This window comes from Strigops habroptila, chromosome 5 (assembly GCF_004027225.2).
Source record: "Strigops habroptila isolate Jane chromosome 5, bStrHab1.2.pri, whole genome shotgun sequence".
NCBI lineage: Eukaryota > Metazoa > Chordata > Aves > Psittaciformes > Psittacidae > Strigops > Strigops habroptila.
In genome coordinates this window covers 5,060,367-5,074,913 of record NC_044281.2, presented here as the reverse complement: position 1 = coordinate 5,074,913, position 14,547 = coordinate 5,060,367, and the positions used below count along the sequence as shown (strand labels likewise).

Here is a 14,547-nt window from a genome sequence, read left to right as displayed (position 1 = left end):
CCTTTCCAACCCTAACTATCCTATGACTTCATCAGTATCCGAAAATAAACCCGATTCACAGTGCTGATTTTAACAGTGCAAAAAGTGTGGGTGAAAGAAATGTATAAGTAAAGAGAAACAAAAATCATGAGTTGCTCATATTTGAGTGTTCTGGATTTTTTTCCCTTTCCTTTTCCCAGGGCACACATCACATTGCAACATGTTCATTCACAAAATAGAGCTTGACATTTGGGGAAGAAGGCGGACTTCAAAACACATCCGCCTAATCACCCAACATAGGACTTGGAAAGCTGCACATAAATTAACTTCCTCTCTTACTAAGGGTACTGAATAGACAGAAAGAATTTTGGGGGAAAAAAGCTGGTTGTCAGGATGGGGCTTTTCAGTTGTCGTTTAACCCCAGCCAGCAACTAAGTATCATGTAGCTGCTCATACGTCTCTCCTGCTCCCTGCAGTGGGATGGAGAGGAGAACTGGAAAAGAGTAAAGCCCACAGGCTGAGATAAGAACAGTGAATTATTGAAATTAACTCTAATAATAATAGAATCCCAGACTGGTTTGGGTTTGAAGGATCTTAAAGTTCATCCATCCAGTTCCAACCCCCTGCCACAGGCAGGGACACCTTCCACTAGAGCAGGTTGCTCCAAGCCCCTGTGTCCAACCTGGCCTTGAACACTGCCAGGGATGGGGCAGCCACAGCTTCTCTGGGAAAAGTCTGTGCCAGCGCCTCAGCACCCTCACAGGGAAGAGCTTCTGCCTAAGAGCTCATCTCAATCTCCCCTCGGGCAGGTTCAAGCCATTCCCCTTGGCCTGTCCCTACACCCTTTGTCCAAAGCCCCTCTCCAGGTTTCCTGGAGCCCCTTTAGGCACTGGAGCTGCTCTAAGGTCTCCCCTTCAGGAGCCTTCTCTTCTCCAGGCTGCCCCAGCCCAGCTCTCTCAGCCTGGCTCCAGCACAGAGCTGCTCCAGCCCTCGCAGCAGCTCCGTGGCCTCCTCTGGACTTGTTATAACAATAACAGTATAATAATAACAACTCTGCTATAATAGTAACAATAATGTGAAAAAGGGAGAGATAAATAAAAACCAATAAACACAAGTGATGCACAATACAATTGCTCACCACCCGCTGACCCACACCCAGCCCGACCCAAGCAGCGATCTGTGGCTTCCAGCTAACTCCTCCCAGCTTATATAATGGGAATGATGTGCTGTGGTATGGAATATCCCTTTAGTTAGTTTGGGTCAGGTGTCCTGTCTCTGCTCCCCCCAGGCTTCTCGTGCCCCTCCTCACTGATAAAGCATGAGACACTGAAAAGTCCTTGATTTAGAGTAGCAACCAAAACATCAGTGTGTTGTCAGCATTATCCTCAGACTAAAGTCAAATCACAGCACTGCACCTGCTACTAAGAAAAAATTAACTCTATCCCAGCTAAAACCAGGATAATCTCATTTGCGCTAACCTACAGACACTGACTCCTGGGCAGAGGCTGTGTTACAGAAGGATGGGTAGACTGGCACAGAGCCTGGAGTGGATAACTTATGGCATGGGACCACAGAGGGACTGGTGAGGGTGCAGAAAATACAGCCATCAGATATTGCGTTTGGCATGCTGTCCTTTGTCAGCACACTGCCTCTCTCTTGCCTTGCATCTAAATCAGCTTTGTCACAGCATATGACTTGTCCTTTTTTGGAGGGAGATCTATAATTAAAGTACTGTGCTATGCTTCTCTTGACTTTTGCAGGTTATTTTCTGTCTGGACTGTAAGGTGCCTGTCCCTCTGGGGAAGGGACAAGCAGGACAACAGGGTGTAAGACAACTGAATCTTACCCAGAAGACAACAGGATGTTACGGAATCCCCAAACACAGTTGAGACACAGGTATCTTTGCAGGGACACGACAGAGAAGCACAACATTAAGGCAAAATGGTAACACCAGCCTCACTGCTTCAGCCTCCAGTGTCCCAAAACGTTACCTGTTGTGAATCTTGGCTTAGTGGGTGGCTCCTGTACCGACATCGGGAAGGTGGCCGAGGCGGGCGAGGACTGGGCACGGGACAGGGGCCGATGGCCTCCGAAGGAGACAGGCATGCCGGCTGCCTCCAGCGATGCCTGGTAGTTCCTCAGCTGGTGGATCCGTTGCTGCTCCAACAGAAGGGCTTGCTGTGGGGAAAAGAAGTAGGTATCATAGAATCACACAGTGCTTTGTGTTGGAAGGGACCTTACAGCTCATCCAGTTCTAACCCTTGCCGTGGGCAGGGACACCTTCCACTAGAGCAGGTTGTTCAAATGACATTTGTTTTACATATTTATTTATTCACTAAGGCAGTGAGGCTCAGATGTGACTGTATAAATCAAATAACAATTTGAACAAGCATGGCTGTTCATGGTATTGATCCTTCAAGGCAGCGCTGTTATGAAGATAAAGGAACTAAACATGTAGTCTCTGAGGAACAACAGCAGCTCCACGAGTCAGCTCCACAGTGCTGGGAAAAAGGCAGAGCAGCGAGATGCAGATGACTTCATGGAGCAACTCATTTGCACCTGATTCCCAAACACTGCAACTGCAAAGCTGGCACAAGCCTGTTTTCCCTAGCCAAGGGCTGTTCCTACACCCTGGCATGGCTACAGCAATCTGCTCTTGGCTGCAGATCCTGTGCAGGGGTTATGTAGGGCTGTCAGTGCTGAGGGCTGTAAAGATGAGCAGAGCACTGATGCCATAGGAGAATCACCTTCATTACTGCTACCACAACAAGCAGACTTTGGGAGACTGCCATGTAATTGGGAAGATTACTCTGTGCTATGTTGTTCTTGGATTTATCTCTTGCAATCTACAAGCCTCCAGTGCTTACCCTCGAAAGTGAGAACAGTGAGGTCTCTAGGATCTCCAGGTCTGAAGAAGGAACCCCCTCCCATGAATCTTGTCCCCTTTTCCCTTAACCAGCCATTCTCTGGGGCAGTCTGTTTTAAAACATAAAACCAAACTAAAATCCTCTGCAGCAATCAGACCACACTTTGTCTTCCCAAAGAAAGAAACAGAAAGTGGTTCAGTGGCTGCAAACATGTTGTCTGCATTTGGTGCAGGTGATCCAGATTCTCCCTGGGACTTCTGAGTTGATGTGGTGACTGATTTTACCTGCAGGTTTCTTTATGTAGCCAATCTTCAAAAGCTGGTTTCCCCCCTTAGCTTATCACAGAGTCATAGACTGGTTCGGGTTGAAGGGACCTTAAAGCTCCTCCAGTTCCAACGCCCTGCCACGGGCAGGGACACCTTCCACTAGAGCAGGCTGCCCCAAGCCCCTGTGTCCAACCTGGCCTTGAACACTGCCAGGGATGGGGCAGCCACAGCTTCTCTGGGCACCCTGTGCCAGCGCCTCAGCTCCCTCACAGGGAAGAAAGCTTCTCACCCTAGAGCAGTATAAGGTGAGTACCAAGAACCAAACAACCTTCTACAAAGAACCAAGTCCCAAACTTGGTATGTCGCAAGCTCACCTGACGGAAGAGCAGCTCCTGCTCAGCCTGCCTCTGCCCAGACTCCAGCTCCTGCTGCGGCTCTGCTTCCTCCTCATCACTCTCGATGGGTTCCTGCTTCACTTGCACCATGTTGGCCAAGCCTGGGGCCTCCTTTTGGCTTGCAACTCTGTCACTGTATGGCTCCTCCAAAAGGGCTTGGTGTTCCCGTAACTCTTCTTCTGTCTCCTCAGGGTGGCTTTCATGCTGGCGAGCTGGTTCGTTGGGTTTTGATATAATCTGAAAACAACCCAGAGATGAAGCGATAAATGAAATGCAACTCACCAGAGGTAAAGTTCACTCTGTTCTCCTCAAAGAATAAAATTCATGAAAGAGCAATTGTGAATTATAGCTTTTATCTCACAAATGAGGTCCAAAACAACTGCTCAAGGGAAAGGTCAGGGCGACCTTGCCGTTAAGCACTATGAATTCCTGTCTCCCAGGTAATGATGACTCTTCATTTTCCACTTGATTTTTCCTCTTAAGAAGTAAGAGCCTCCTGCGTCTACACACCTATGGATGCTACTCCTTTTACGAATGCACAGAGGAGAAACACAGACCCTCAAAGAGGGTTTCTGCTACCTTGTTTTCCCAGCTTCTCCTTGAATCACCCCTCAATTTTATCTGTCAAGTGAGAGGCTTTCATAACGGTTCCTCCGAAACTTGTCAGTCTTACGAGGGGAGTTAAGAGGAAGCTGAGGACACTCAACTTAGTGCATCCGTACAGAAGTGATCCACAAGAGAAGTGTCATTCCAGCCCATTCCAGACTTTCCTAACTAGAGGTGGTGAACTTCCCTGAAAGCAGCTGCTAAATCAAAGGGAACAATAGAGTTTTCACTGTAATTCACACAGGCTCAGACCTTCTGAAGATAAAATTCACACTTCTCACTCTCAGGCTGCTTCTGATTCCTATTTGGGAAAACGCCCAACCCAAACCATGAACTGTTCTTTAAATCCAGCACAGGTAAATAAATCCATTTCCTTGCTTGAAAAGAGCTTAGCCTGAACCCACTTCATAGGCTTATAAAGAAACTGCTGAACCTTGAAAGCTGTCAGGGCAGAGCTTTAATAAGGATTAGGTCATTGGTATGAAAAGCAATATTGATTTTAAATCTAATAAAGCTAAATCAAAACACAGTTATTGAACACATGCAGAAAGAGTGGCTACTTGTAAGTTACTTACTCTTTGAAGAACCGTGGCTCAAACCTGAAACTAAGCCCTTTTCCCCAAGTGTAGGGAGAGACACTCTGCCATATAACTTCAGCAGACCTATACAAAGCAGATTTAGGCAGACAGTGGCAATATAAGAGATTAACTGCCTTCAAAGGATCACAGTGGGGACAGCAAGAAGTTGTTTGTAACTCCAGCACAGGATCTCAAATAACTGGGGCTCAAGACCTTTAGCTTTGGAGCACTGGGACACAGGGCTACAGGTTTCCAGCACTCGGTGAATTACTGCATCTTGGATGTCTCGATTCCTGGGAAGAGCAGGACGTGCAGAAGGGCATTATGTTGACTAGAAGCTTAAGGCAAGATCCTACAGGGTTCACACCCCCCACCAAAGAACAGGTAGGGGATGCAGCCCACCCCTCTTAGTGTTTTTTTAGCCAGTGTTTTTGTACTGATTGACATCCTTTTTAGGCTTTTTAGGAAGGACAAGCTGGGAATGTGAGGAGGGGAAGCTGCCCTCTATGTGAGGGAGGAGCAGGAATACATGGAGCTCTGTGCTTTGGTATAGATCTGGAGTCACAGAATCCCAGACTGGTTTGTGTTGGAAGGTTCCTTAAAGTTCATCCAGTTCCAACCACCTGCCACAGGCAGGGACACCTTCCACTAGAGCAGGTTGCTCCAAGCCCCTGTGTCCAACCTGGCCTTGAACACTGCCAGAGATGGGGCAGCCACAGCTTCTCTGGGCAGAGTCAGTCAAGAGCTTAAATATCAAGGTAAATGGACAGACCAAGATGAGCACTCTTGAGGTGGGTAAACTGCCGTAGATCTCCTGATCAGGCAGAAGCAGATGAGGCCTTCACCAAACACACAGAAGAAGCCTCACTTTCACAGGTCGTGTCTTGATGGGGGACTTGATCCGCTCTGCTGTCTGCTGAAATGACAAGACAGCTCAAGCCATCTAGAAGATTTGAGTGCACTGATGATGAATTCCTGACACAGGTGATCAAGATGCCAACAAGGAACGTGGCCTCCTTGGACCTGACACTTACAAACAAGGAAGGGCTCTTTGGGGATATGGAAGTCACAGAGGCAGCACTGGCTGCAGCAACCATGAGATGGTGGAGTTGAAGGGGAGGGAACAGGGCAAAAAGCAGGACCACAGCCCTGGATTTTGGGAAAGGAGACTTCAGCCTCTTCAGGGATCTGCTTGGAAGAGTCCCATGGGATACAGCCTCAAAATCAAAACTTCTCAAGGGGAGAAGTACCTTTTCACCCACCCACCCACCTTCCCCCCATCCAATGTGATACTCATTGGATAACCAAACATTAAGCTAAAGAACGTTCTTCCATCAATTTTCTTTAAGCTCACTTAGGCTTGATGCATAGAATCTGTTTTAAAGCTAATTAAACCATGACAAACTATCTTCTGCTGCTTTCTTTTCCTGCTTGGATCCAAGGTCTCCAGCTTTGAATTTAATACCTTTTGAACTTATGAACTACACAAGGTAATTGCTGGGCAAATAGCTTAAAATGTCATTGTCAAATGCAATGGAAATGAGCAGCAGTGTAATTCCCTAGAGGTTTTAAATTATTCCAACTCTATATAAATGTAAGAATTAAATGAAAAACATAATGAAGGTTGAAAAGATCAAGTGGCCAATGACAAGGACATTTTAAAACATTCAGTTTGCTCTCCCAGTACAAAGTGAATCTCTTGGTATGGCATTTGTTCTAGCTGCTGCAACCTTACTGTCCTTCTAAAAGGACAATTCTGCAAAGCAATCACATTGGTAGGAACATATTCCATACAATACATGAGGATGTGCATTCCAGGCCCATTGAACTCCCTAAAAATCTTCCATTTTTGCCATTTCATCAACATGTGTTCACATAAGGTAATAAAATCTGTGTTGGCACAGGGACAGTGGGATTGATGCACCCTCAGCAAGTGTACTGATGGCATGAAGCTGTGTGGTTCGGTTAATACGCTGGAGGGAAGGGATGGCATCCGGAGGGACCTGGACAGGCTGGAGAGGTGGGACCATGTGAACCTCATGGAATTCAACAAGGCTCAGTGCGAGGTCCTGCCCCTGGGTCGGGGCAATTCCCAGCACAAACACAGGCTGGGGGACACTGGATGGAGCAGCCCTGAAGAGGAGGACTTGGGGTTTTGGGTGAGGAGAAGCTCCCCATGACCCGGCTTCATTGTGTGCTTGAGCCCAGAACCCCCCCGTGTGCTGGGCTGCATCCCAGCAGACAGACTGTGTCTTGGCCCTCACTGTGCCATGCTTTGCAGAACCCAACAGAATCCTCACTTTCCTCCCTCTGGAGATGAAGGACAAACTCAGGGGAGAACAACTCTGGAGAGGTGGAGACACAGCTTTGATGAGAATGACAGGAAAAAAGGAGATGCTGAAGGCTCAGCTCAAAAGCATCCAGAGACAGACGGCCAAAAACATGTTGGTTTTGAGTCAAGGATGTGGCTAGGAATGGAGAGGTGGGAGGTAGGTGGTGGGGGGCAGGTACCCCGGCTGGGATGCTGAAGAGATAGGAGAGCACTAGCAGAGAGCCATAAGGCATCTGCAGGGGAGCTTGGAGCAGGAAACATTGCTGAGGGCTTGAATTAAATACTGGGAAAGCTGAAACAAAAGCCTTGCTGTTCTGGCTATCAACATGACTCCTCCCATGTAAGGTACCTTCTGGATTCTCATTTTTAACTTGTATAGACTAAGAAAAACCAAGAGCTGATAAGGGATGATGGGGAGAGGTCGAGTTGGGCATAGTAAGGAGCCGATAGAGCCTTCTGCAGCAGCTCAAGCCTAGAAAAATCTTTTATCGCTTGGTTGAGGGTTTTTTTCCCCTTGAAGTGATGAGACAGCAGGGAAAACTATCAGTTTGAGGCAGCCTACCTGCTGGAAGCACCATGAAGGTGCTGGCTAGGCGAGAGGGAACAACCCAACTGGAATTAATCAAAGAACAGGGACTGCCTGGATGGGAAAAGGAGAAGGAGTGAGAAGGAAACACCTTGGCACCAGCAAAAGCTGTTCTGTTTTCTTTCCCTCCTCCAAGCAATTGCAGTTATGGGTTGATTATATCAGCTACACATCTAGATATCACCAGCCCTGCAGCAAGAGACACCCCACAGAACAATGGCTCCTGGCAAACCCCCTTAACAGCATTTTCACCCTAATAGGTGTGTTGATGCGCAAGTAATGTGAACGTCAAGTGCCTTGTGTCCTGCTGGAGGGCATTTTATATGCAACCAACTGAGACAGCAGGAATGCTGAAGGAGCTTTTCCAGAGATCATTTTCAATAGCTGTTCTATCCCGAGTTATGCCTGAGTGCTTCAAACCAGAATCCCTTAAATTGTTCAAAGGGTAAGAGCCCTACCTGGATGCTAATACAACCTAACACACCGTATTTTTCTACTATCACAGATGACATATGAAAAGGAGTCACTTGAAGCTAAACAGTTAATGAATTCCAAAGAAAAAGAAAATAAGGAAACAGCAAAATGAAATTCTAGGTGTTAATAAAAAGGTATCCACCCAATGCTGCTGCACAAGACACTGTAGTGTGGTGTATATACGTTGCCATATATATATGGCCCAGCAGGAGAAACACCTCACTTTCCAAAGCATGCTACAAATGGGGTTTACTCAGAGGAAACATCATTTGACCACAGAAGCTCAGAATTCATCCGCTTAAGAATACAATTCAGGGCTAAACAGGAGATTACCTGTTCTAGGAAGGCTTTGTGAAGACATCCAGGGACTAAAGCCAAAACACCTATTTTCACTATGTAAAGGGAGTGTCATGGTTGAGTGTTCAGGTATAGGATTTAAGGCAATCCCACTTGTGTATTTCTCTTTAGAAAAGGTGTTGCTGCTTCAAGACCTATCATGCTGCAAAGCAAACACTTGTAACTCAAAATACCTCAGAGAACAGTGTCTGTCTTTATGTTCACTGTCACAACAAAATGCCGACCTCTAAATGCCACGGAGGATTGCTACATATATTTCTCCTATGGCAAAACAAGCCCCCTTGCCCAGCAGAGCTCCTCTGACCATGGGGAAAAACCATTCCTGAGCTTTGAACGTTAGAAATGCAAAAAGGTGGGAAACACAAACACCTCCCCCTGTGTCAGGGGGTTGGAACTGGAGGAGCTTTAAGGTCCTTTCCAACCCAAACCAGGCTGGGATTCTATGATTAATGTATAGCTTTCATTTTCAGGGCTGTTTAGTGTTTACTGGTTTAGGGCACATTCCTCATTCCAATCAAAGGTTGCACAGAGCTCAGTTTGCAAGAAGTGATTCACTATCTGATCTAGAATCTCATTTAATATCTCAAACCCTGGTTCTGCATAAAGAGTTGTTGATTTCTCCACAGGGTTTTGCAGTGCGATCACTGGAAGCACATGAGTGCTCTGCAAATATTAGCACATCTGTGTTGACAATGACTTGATGGCAGAGCTGCTCCATGCCATCAAATGCACAGCTGGGGCAGAGATTACGAAACCCCACTGGATGGGGTTTTCCATATGATGTGGTTGATGTTAGGATGACACGGTTTAGGTGTGCAAACACAGCTCTGCAGCTCACAGCTTTGTTTCCCTGTCCTGCAAACAATATGGAGAAGATGAGTGTGCCACTGCAAGCTGGATCCACTCGGTGGGATGTGGCTCTGTGGCACAGGGGAGAAAGCCATTTCCCTGTCACACTGTCAAAGTGCATTAAGCCCCAAGGCCCCTTCTTTCTCTCTCCCACTCCTTATGTGTCCTCCAATTCCAAGGCATCACACCACTGGAGAGCAGCCTCACTCTTACCCTTCTCTGCAATAAGTTCAGAATCTTGTGAAAGAAATACCAGTTAATCATCAAAAACTGGATCAAAAAGATGCAAGTAGAAGAAAAAGTGAGCAAGACCTGCATGGGACACTTCTCTACTCCCAGGCCTTAACCTGGGTGCTCAGCTTGACAACTTCAATAATGCTCTTTTCATTCACACACGTCACTTTTCCCCATTTTCTGAAGGGAATGGGTGGATGGGTTTTTTTTGTGGGTGGGTTTTTCCCCCTCCTTAAAGCCAATGTCACCACCACATGACAACGAGAACACCAGATGAGCAGGACTGGGACTCTGGTTTTGTATGCAAGGGAGTCATCCTCAGCAAGGAGCTCCTGAATGGGACGAGCCATGTGCTTCACTACACTCAAGCAATCCCCAATTTGCTGCTGACAGTGGCAGAGCAGGGACTTCAGACCCTGTGCTGGAAGGGACTGCACCCAGGGGAGTCACCTCGAGGAGTCCTGTCCCTCCTCTGGATGCATCCTACGCAACACATCCCTCTGCGCATTCTTTCCCTACTCAGCCACCCGCCCTGTCCTCATGTGTCCAATTCCAAGTTACTGCTCCAACACGGAGTCTTCACAGCCAAATCCCCATTAGGATTATTCTTAATCAGGAAGAAAACAACCCATTTTTCCTTAGTTGCCTTCTTGGAAACAGCAAGACTTGTTTTGGCTGCGATCTTCCCAAAGATGTCATCTGATGCTGCCACCTAACAGGGGAAGTTTAAGGCCAAAACCTTCAAGTTTGGAAAAACCCACAAGCAATCGAAAGCAGCCTCGTGTTATTTACAGGAAATCCAACCCAACCTTAACACAGTGCTGACAGTTCTGCTAATAATTAAAAGGCAGCAATCTCTTCCCTTATTTTTAGTTGTGCCCTTAACTCTCCTACACACAAGGCTCTTAAAATATCCGCGCATCTGGGAAAAGTCTTTTTCCATGTCAGCACTTGGATGCTATCCCACGGGATAAATTTGCCACACGCACACAGCACTAGGACCAAAATGATTTTAACTCGTTGGTTCCATAAATCAAACACAGGGAAATCGCCCCTGTGCAATCAGTTCCACGACACTCCCCCTGCTTCCCGCCTCGCCTCTGCTTATGGATGCGACAGATCACGGCTCAAACAAAGCTGAAATTCAGAGGGCTGAAGGGCTCCAGCTCCTGGGAGGTCCAAGTGAAAGTCTCAATGAGTTCAGTGGGTACGTCATGGCAAAGTCTTTGGCTGCTTACAAGTGCTGGCAACGGAATAAACCTCCAAAACCTCAAACAAACCAACCGCCGAGCTGACATTTATTGCTGAACAAAGAAACTCTACCTTGCACCCCCACAGCCGACCCTCCTGCTCACAAAGAGTGTTTGGAGGGGGGCAAAGGGAGTTTCTAGGGCAGCAGCGGCTCCCTACCGCCCCAGTGTGCGGGGCTGAATGAGGTCCAGGGCTGGCACAAGCAGTGCGCGGTGGCAGCTCTCCAGAAGTACATGATTGACGTCAGTAACTTGTGTAATCATCCTGCCTTAGCTTGAGTCTATAAACAAAGTGTGTTTTCTGGGGGAGGTTGTGTGGTGTGGGGTTTTGTTGTGTGGTTTTTTTACTTCTCAGGAGTTGTATTTTCTCACAGGACTGGAACAGTGAAAATATTTGGAGGAACCTCCACCATAAATGAAAGTGAAGGAACCTGAAAGGTCCTCCTGCCATCAAACTCATCCTCTCAAGCCTGAAATCTACTATTGCTTGTTTCTTAAAGAAAGCCACCGCTGGAACTCCTTCAGAAAAGCCTTTAGAAAGGCTCAAAACAACACGGACCAGAGTCAGAAAAATACCACACTGATTATGAACCATTTCCCTCTTCCCCAACAGCCTTTTCATACTGCAAGTCTAGCAACAGACTGTGCCTTCTGTAACCCTAGGGGTAAACCTCAGCTCGGGTAAGACATCACAGCTCCATCCATACCATTTGCGACCAGACCTCTTATGCCTAAAAGGTGAGTTTTACCTTCCCATAGGCTAAACTATCAGGATAGAGTTTGTCTTTTTAAATGGATACTCAATGCAATGATCTCAAAGCAGCTTGTTGCAGCTTTGTTGCATTACTGGGATGCCCAGACAGACGATTTGGGCTACACAGCAATTGCACAAATCTGTGCACTGGTGACTGGTGCTCTGCAATGTCTACCTGATGTCAAATCATACAGTGGAATAGAATGTATTCCATTCCATAGAATGGAATGTCCTCCAAGGGATTTAGAGAAAACGAGGTAACAAATGTAGTGCTTGCTTCCTCCAAAGCAAGTTTTGAATCACGCCTAGTTGATCTTCAAAACAACCTCTGCAGGATGCACAGCAATGCTGTCCTCATTTTCAGGAGAAGAAATGGTCAGGCCACTGTAATGCTTTACACAGGGCCGTGGTTAGGAGAATCTGGACTGGAGATGGGAACAGCTTTGCCCTTTCCAAAGGTAATTCCAGTCAATCTGAATATCTTCACTTGCAGTTATGTTCTGGTGTTGTCATGGCTGAAATCCCTTGCTTTTACTTTTTTCCTGTAACCCATGTTACTGCTCCTTCTCCGTTCAAACTGAATATACACACAGTAGGTATTTTCCCCATATTCCTTGACAGCATTTTACGTTTCCTGCTACAAAACTGACAGAAGATCCTGATGTGGAAGAATGGCAGCAATGACAACTTAAAAAGTATTACTGGGAAGCCACAAGTTTGAACTGTACTGCCTTTCCACTGTGCCACAGAGGTATTGATCCTCACCTTCATGGAATCATGGAATGGTTTTGGTTGGAACGGACCTTAAGATCATCTAGTTCCAACCCCCTGCCATGGGCAGGGACACCTCACACTAGACCATGTCGCCCAAGGTTCTGTCCAACCTGGCCTTGAACACTGCCAGGGATGGGGCAGCCACAGCTTCTCTGGGAAAAGTCTGTGCCAGTGCCTCAGCACCCTCACAGGGAAGAGCTTCTGCCTTAGATCTAACCTGAACTTCCCCTGTTTCAGTTTGAACCCATCACCCCTTGTCCTACCACTACAGTCCCTGATGAAGAGTCCCTCTCCAGCATCCTTGTAGCCCCTTCAGATACTGGAAGCTGCTCTGAGATGTCCACACAGCTTCTCTTCTCCAGGCTGAGCAGCCCCAAGCCTTGGCGATGGATGTTCACATCCTTGCTGATGTATTTCTCAAAATCATGAAGAAGAGCTTCAAGGATGAAGGCCATCTGGTGATGGAGGTTAAGACCACATACATTACCACACAAGAAACTCTCTACTAGTGTTACCTAAAGTTGGTATCAAATGCTGTATGAGGCGAAAAAAGAGACGTTAAAAGCATCGTGCCTACCTTGTTGATGTGCAGTTGCTGTTGCTGGAATTGCTGTTTGTGTTTCTCCAAGAACTGCTGGTGCTGCTGCTGGATCACTAACTGCTGGAGGGCCTGGGCGTTCTGGGGAAGGGGAGCAGACTGCGTGCGCCCCAGTGGGCGATGCTGCCGGAGTTTGTGTATTGAAGGGGAGACCCGTTCTCCACCAACCAGAGACTGTGCATGGAGGGGCAGTCCTGAAAGATACCAGTCTGAAGATAATATGGAGGAAAAAACAGCAGAGAAGAAAAAAAGGAAGAAGAAAGGAAGGGAGAAAACGGCTGTTGAGTAACGCTGATGGTGACAATGATATATAACGTTAAAACCAGCCACCTCGCCATTTACAGCTGAAGCATCCTTAAAAGAGAACAGATAACAATTAATTACCACTGGGTGGAGAAATACTTTGCTTTCCTTTGAATTCTCTTTTCTTGTTCACTCGAAGCCCATAGGGAAACATTTCATTTCTTAAACCCAGCAATACCTCACTGAGCCTTCCACCACTCCATGGGTGACATGAATGAACATCACGGTGGTAGTTTGGAGAAGTTTAAGTCTTGGTATAGGGAGTAACCCCAGGTTCATTTCTAAGCAAGCAGCAACCCAAGCTGCCACCTCCCAGCATCCAGCAATTACACCTTACAGAGGGCTCACTGGATATGCTGAAGGATGAGATGATGGATGATGATGAAACTGCTGCTTACTCTAGACCACACAGGGCATGACCGCCCTTGGCAGTGCTCTATCTTCCCCTGTAGAAATGACTAGGGATGAAACTTCCATGTGATAAACCCCTCACCAGGTTTGCATTGGAAAAAAAGCACTTCCTTGAAGCATTTCAGGTATATGGGAGCAAATCAGGCTTTGGTATTTCTATAAAAAGAAGGTAAGTTAGTTAGAGCCCAAGATGACAAACAGCTACAATTGTTTTCGTTACTGTCTTGTGCATACATGCTAACAACTTAATGAAAACATAAGGTTATTTTGGGATAACTTCAGTTAATCATATGCCCCTGGCAATTTGGGTGATGACTACCATGTGAAACACCTATCTGAGCTCCAGTAAGGGCATGTCTTTAGGAAGTGTCATGTCTTTTGACCTGTTCTTGAGGTAAACCAGTTCTTGCTCCACTCTCCAAAAAAATTTCCCATATTTCTTAGAAAGCTGGGATGTGGAGACAGGCCCAACCCAAAGCCCAACCCAAGGATGGAGGAACTGAGGATAAGCATTTACTTTTGCTCACTACACCTTGGGATAGAAAGGCATTGCTGGTGTGAACTGCTGTCTCCCTAATGTGGATCAGGCTGCACACTCTTTTGCTTCACCTCATTGCATAAAACCAAGTAAAGCCTGTGCAAGTATTAGGTAGCATTCAGAAATACTGCCCAGTTCAAGGGGCAGAGAAGTTGTATCTTCTCTCTTTCTTCAGTCTTTAGAAGAGAGAGAAAGCTGCCCAGAGTTCTTCAGCCAGCTGAATGCAGCAGTTTAGAAACACCTTGACATTTCTGTCCAGGACATTACCTCATTTTCCCATTGATTCACCAACTGCCCTACGTGGAAGAATCTGATTCATTTAAAAGCCTCTCTTCTTGGGGAATGATTTACTGACTTTCTCCCACCTTTGCTTTTCTGAAAAGAATAACGTAAAAG

General features: G+C 46.6%; 1 protein-coding gene across 16 annotated transcripts in view; it reads right to left on the bottom strand.

Annotated features, from left to right (window-relative positions):
• HDAC4 (histone deacetylase 4) overlaps positions 1 to 14,547 on the bottom strand; it is a 236,430-nt gene that overhangs the window by 55,026 nt on the left and 166,857 nt on the right. For 12 of the 16 annotated variants that reach the window (XM_030485807.1, XM_030485798.1, XM_030485806.1 and 9 more), the window contains 3 exons: positions 12,879 to 13,108; positions 3,487 to 3,744; positions 1,971 to 2,157 (listed from right to left, as the gene is read on the bottom strand). In XM_030485807.1, coding sequence (XP_030341667.1) covers positions 1,971 to 2,157; positions 3,487 to 3,744; positions 12,879 to 13,108 — 675 coding nt within the window. The remainder of the gene's footprint in view (positions 1 to 1,970; positions 2,158 to 3,486; positions 3,745 to 12,878; positions 13,109 to 14,547) is intronic. The other 4 variants (XM_030485810.1, XM_030485808.1, XM_030485809.1 and 1 more) reach the window with 1 other exon arrangement.